General features: G+C 38.0%; 1 protein-coding gene across 1 annotated transcript; it reads left to right on the top strand.

Moving 5' to 3' along the window:
* The first annotated feature begins 279 nt into the window (after positions 1-279).
* Positions 280-1847, top strand: LOC137748512 (uncharacterized). The gene has a single exon (XM_068488673.1). It carries the CDS (start codon positions 687-689, stop codon positions 1629-1631), a length of 945 nt encoding a protein of 314 aa, XP_068344774.1. The 5' UTR covers positions 280-686; the 3' UTR covers positions 1632-1847.
* Positions 1848-5958: the final 4111 nt, after the last annotated feature.

Raw genomic sequence — 5958 nt, 5'->3', positions numbered from 1 at the left:
TTTTTTTTTTTTTTTTTTTAAGGAAAAGGGGAACAATTAATAGCAAGTCATGGTTATTCATCTATTTGGAACCCGAAAAGGCTATGAGAAATTTTAACTTGTTCATAATCACAATTAAACAGAATTACCAACTCGGAGTATTGAAATCAAAACCTTCAGATTTTTGTGTTTATTAAAGAGGCACATTCCATGTCATTACCACTGAGAGAGCACATGTTTTACTTTTGACTCTGGACCTTCCTCCCTCTAGACTTTTTTTTTTTTCTTTTTTCTCTCTCTAAATTTAATAATATACCGAATACTCATTTGCTTGGCCACCTCACGCACACAAATAAAAACTCCCACCCACCCAACTCTCTCTCTCTCTCTTCCCCCTCTCTCACTAAAAACCCAAACAAAGAAGTAGAAGACAATTGCATCAAAAAAAGAAGTAGAAGACAAAGCTCCCCCTTTTGGCCAGTGCAGAAGAAGCCTTTGGGTTCCCCAGAAGACGAAGAAGAAGAAGATCCATCCCTTTCAACCTTAAGAACATCCATCCCTTTCAATCTTACACCCAGAAAATCAAAGATCTTATTCCCTCTGAAATGCCATAAAAATCCCTCAAATTTCTCCGCATACCCACTTCTTATATATTCACATTTCAACTGAGAATTCAATTTGGTGGGTTTCCAGTGTAAATGTTTTAGATGAGGTGCAAGAAGCACCTCGCCGACCTCACCAGCACCCTCGGCGTCTGCGCCTCCTGTCTCCGGGAGCGCCTCGCCGCCCTCATCGAGGCCCAAATCCAGGCCCAGGCCCAGCTCTCAAGACTCCACTCCCGGACCACCGCCGCGGCGCCGCTTGATGAACCCAACCGCAAGTCCGACCCCAACCCTCCGCCACTTATCTTCCCCCGTTCCGTCTCCCCCTATGTCTCTCGAAGAAAATCGGACGATTCCACGTGGCACTACCACCACCACCGTCCAGATCACAATCAGCAACACCACCACCACCACCATCAACAACAGCACCGGATTCGATTCTACAGTACGCCTCAGGTGGGCCCTACATATACCAACGCCAACTCCACGATTGAAGGCTCGTGCAAGAAGAGCAAGACGCGGTTCTCGCTCTTATCGAGTCTTTTCCGATCCAGATCCGATAAGTCCTGGTCGGATCCTAGGGATTCGTCGCTACCGGCCAGGTCATCGTCGTCGGCTTCGTCGCCCTCGTGGTTCTCTTCGATCTTCGCTAGGAAAACGCGGAATCGATCGAAACATCTCTACGCCGACGAGTCCTCCGGTTTCCCGAGACCTCGCGGATTGTCCCCGGACCTGACGCCCGATCCCTTCGAAGACTGCAATCGATCGCGGTCGGGAAGCGGTGATTCGTCGGCGACGACGCCGGAGTGGAAGAAGACGCCGACGCTGGCTCCGTCGTCGACGCGGAGGGCACGCGCCGGGCAGGGAAAGAACAACGTATCGGGTCTGGCGTTTTGCCTGAGCCCGCTGGTTCGAGCCAGCCCGAACCGGCACTGGAACCAGAAGGGATTGCCGCCGGAGATCGCCGGCGAGATTCGCGTAGCGGCGTCGTTCTGCAAGAACCGGTCAAGGAAGCTGGCGGATTTCGGTAGAGCCAATCCTAACCGTTGATCGTGCTTACTGTTGGAGAGCCCGTTGCAACCCGGCTGTTGTTTGTGGCGCTTATAGCTGGAAAGTACGATTTTACCCCTTCACCCTCAGTTGTTTTTTTTCTTTTAATTTTTTTGAAAACATATGGATGGTTAATTAAAAGGGATGCCGGTCTCTCTTTGTGTACACTAATGTTGTTACTTGTTGCTTATCAATATTACAGCACAGATTTTTTTCTATTTTTTGTTGTGTATAATTATCTTACTTATATTTTCATACAATGATTATTTTTATCATTTGGTACTTAGGTGTAGTAATTTTATTTTTTTTTAAGTGAGAACTTTTATGTTTGATTTTTGTCAAATTAAATTATTATAAATAGCTGCTGTAGTAATTTTTCAAATTACAAAAGTGCCCTCGTTTATTATCGTTTTGGTTGATGGTGATGCTACACGCAAAAAAATAAAAGAATTTTAACAAAAAAATTTTGGTATTGTTTAATTTAACCAAAAATTATTTTTTTATATTAAAAAATTCAATCATGGTATTATTTACTTCACTTTTTATTTTATCATTATTTATAAAATTCAAAGATTTCAAATTCTTTTCTTTAATTTCCTTCAAAAATAAACAACTAAGGAGCCAAATGTGTGGAGGGTGAGGGTGGTGTGATCAACGGCTGGTGGGTCCAAGCGGCCACTTAAGATTAATGTAACATCGTCACCGTTCATTCACTATTCGATGGTGGTGGATCCCGCCAAACGCATCGTTGTGTCATTTTCTGTGTTTTAAATTTTGGTGGATCGGAGATTTTAGAATTAAGATGCTTAGGAAAAATGTAATAGGGTGGGGCCTATTTGTGGGCCCTAGTCGAACGGGCCTCACATGACCAAATCTACAGCTGCTGCTTTATTAACGACCTTTTTCTGGGACAATTATTAACGGCCATGGAAAGAAAATTTGAGTGGGGTCTCATCCTTGAGAAACACTTACACCGACTGAGTTTATTGTTACGTGATGTTTTAGTTTAATAATTTATTAATATATGTAAGTTTATTTCACATAATTTATTGAGCCGAGCCAAAACGACGGCGAATTAATCTTATGTAAGTTGATCTTCTCATTCTAGGTATAAACCGATGTTTTTCAATGATATTTTAAAATATGGACTTGTTTAAAAGTGGTTTTAAATGGTTGAAAACATTTTTGGTGAAAATACTTTTGAAACCATTTCTTAGTAAAATGACAAGTGAATCCAAGAAAATCACTTTATTGGTGAAATCACATTTTCTCAAATAACGGTTTTAATTATTTTAAAAGCAGTTTCAAATAAACCCTATTTCAACTCATGATAAAAGGAGATTCAAAGTCAAGTTAACATGATTTTGTAACCAATTGAGCAAACTCACATATTTGAACATAAAGCGATGTTAAAGCTTCATTACTGTCCCAAATTACCACATTGACATTTTGATCTTCATTTTAAGGCATACATAATACTGATTTTGGTCCTTAGAGTAGTGAGCAAATTTCCACTTCGAAACTGTAAAATTGAAACTACCACCTAGTATGGTAAACTCAATATGCTAAATGTTGTGTAATACGTGTTTGTAGGTGTTGAATAGGTATTGCTTTTGATAATTTAAACTACCAAGTAGTTCGACTTTTTAAATAATTTTTATTATTATTTTTTTTAAATTAACTATTCACTTACTTAAAATTAATATTTACCGTTCTTTCAGATAACTTAAAAAAAAAAAAAAAAATGGTTGAATAGTATATTGGGTGTGGTGTTGTTTGCAGTTCGAACTTTGAAGGGTGTGGTTTTCTAGAGAATTGGATTGAGTACGGTCAATGTCCTTTTTTGGAGTCTTAAAAAAAAATTAGGGTTGTTGGTACTTTTCAATTGTCCTTTCCCTTTCGTTTGGGTGGCTTATTTGATTTGAAGTTATTTATGATTTTGGAGCAATGTGCTTGTGATTTGAAATTAAAAAGTATAAGATTATTTGATTTTTTTTTTTAATTTTTTTTTAAAATAATATTATCTGCATTAAAGTAAAGAAAAGTGAACTTAATCTCGTAATTAACTAGTAATAATGTAGTTCAAGTTCGTCTTTGGCAATAATTAAATCTAAGATCTCTTACTTACTAACGAAAAAAATATATTATTAGACTGTAGTACTAAATCGCATGATTATTTGATGTTGTTCCTTTTATTTTCTTTTGTAACAAGTTAAATCATGGTCTTTTTGCTTTTGTTTTCTTTTCCATTTTTTTGTTTCGTTTACTCATCATAGATCAATAATAATTATATTCTTTTATTGCACAAAACATGCAATTACAAGCAAAAAACTATGACAAGAAACTTCAGACGTGACTCAATCGATCCCCTCACAACTTATTAGAAAGGAAACCTAGGTCATTGTGACGACATGAAATGCTAATAAACCACATGTTTTAAATAATATTAGGTGGTTGGTTACTTGTAATCGGATAAGTATATATTGAACTGGAATGCACGATTATTACATATAAGATAAAACGACATCATTTACGTGATTAGATACCTAATTTTCATGTGATAAATAGCTAACTTTAACGTGAGATGCACATTTTTCGACAAATTAATGAATAATATGTCAAAAACTAGAAATGGTGCTCATACCTTTACATAATTATTCATGATAAGTAAATAGTGCTAGCAACATTTGCATTTAGATTTTTTCATTTCTTCACATGACACATGTCAATTTTTTTTTTCACAAAAACATGACTTATATGTCGCTGAAATTATATTTTCTATTTCTCATTATTAATTCCTAGCCAAAAGCATTAACGGTCTTTTAGCACTATTCAAATACACAAATTAGTGCAAAGATTTTTAGCACTCCCCTTAAATATTACCGGTTACAACTAAGATTTTCTCACTCAAGAACATGTAAATTAATGTCATATTATAATCAGTTGTAATTTATTTATTTATTCAAAGTCAAGTTAACATGATTTTGTAACCAATTGAGCAAACTCACATATGTGAACATAAAGCGATGTTAAAGCTTCATTACTGTCCCAAATTACCACATTGACATTTTGATCTTCATTTTAAGGCATACTGTTGACCTTAAAAACTACCAAGCCTACGTGGCTTGCAGGCCGAGTAACTAATGAACTAACTATGTCATTCGATTCACATAAAGCGATGTTAAAGCTTCATTACTGTCCCAAATTACCACATTGACATTTTGATCTTCATTTTAAGGCATACTGTTGACCCTAAAAACTACAAGCCTACGTGGCTTGCAGGACGAGTAACTAATAAACTAACTGCGTCATTCGATTGATGCAAGACGTGCCAACTCGTCGGCTGAGCTCGGTCGAGGAGTAAAATATGTTGATGTTGCGTTGAGTGCGCTGCTGACTTCTTGATCTTAGGACTGCAGCCGAGGAAAGAACATGTCTCGACCTTCAGATTCTAGAGCCTGAAGACAAGGCTGCTGATTTTGCGAAGTTCATGGATCGTTGGCGTCGAGTTCAGTCACAGTGATTATATTCGTAAGATTATAAGCATGTTGAACCGGTACCAAATTATATGGACACAAATACTCAAAAGAAATGTATGTCTTGATGGTAAATGTGATTCGGCCATCAAAATGTCGAACTCGAAAACTTACTTGTGAGTATCCAATCATAAAACTACTAGGTGTTCAATGTGCCGAGCCCAGTAATTTGTAACACCTAACTTCGCCGAAAAGGTTGATGAGATGACATTTGCCAATAAGGATTCGAAAATCTTTCTCGACTGAGACTTGGATAGATAAGCAATCAACCTCAACGCAGTGCTGTTTTATCCAAACTGAAGGTGCTTCGCGGTCGGTTGATTCTACGGCAACAGTGCTGTTTATCCAAACTGAAGATGTCACCAGTTGCCTTCACAGCGCTGTTTATCCAAACTGAAGATGTGTTGGCGGAAAAAGAAAATGAAAATCTCAAGGTTGTTGAGAGGTTTCGCGTAGATTGAGGGTTTGCGCATGACAGTTTGTGTGTTGAATTGGAGGGGCTTTAGAATGATGCACCCCCTTCTTATTTATCGTAGCCAATCTCGTCATGGCCGAACCAAAACTATACTCGGATTAGGGTTCTTTATCCTACTCTAACCAAGTCTCGGCCAATCCTACCTCCATTAGGACTTTGAACCACACTCTTTATCCGGCCACATTCATTTCTCAAATTTGAACATCCTCATTCCATTGAGACTCCTTATTATACTAGGACTCGACTCATTCGCTCTTACCCAGATCAATCCTTCTTGCAATAGGACTCGGCTAACCTTACTGGGTGGCTTATGATC

The sequence above is a fragment of the Pyrus communis genome, chromosome 10 (assembly GCF_963583255.1).
Source record: "Pyrus communis chromosome 10, drPyrComm1.1, whole genome shotgun sequence".
NCBI lineage: Eukaryota > Viridiplantae > Streptophyta > Magnoliopsida > Rosales > Rosaceae > Pyrus > Pyrus communis.
The sequence above is the reverse complement of the archived record's forward strand: the minus strand, read 5'-3'. Positions and strand labels throughout refer to the sequence as shown.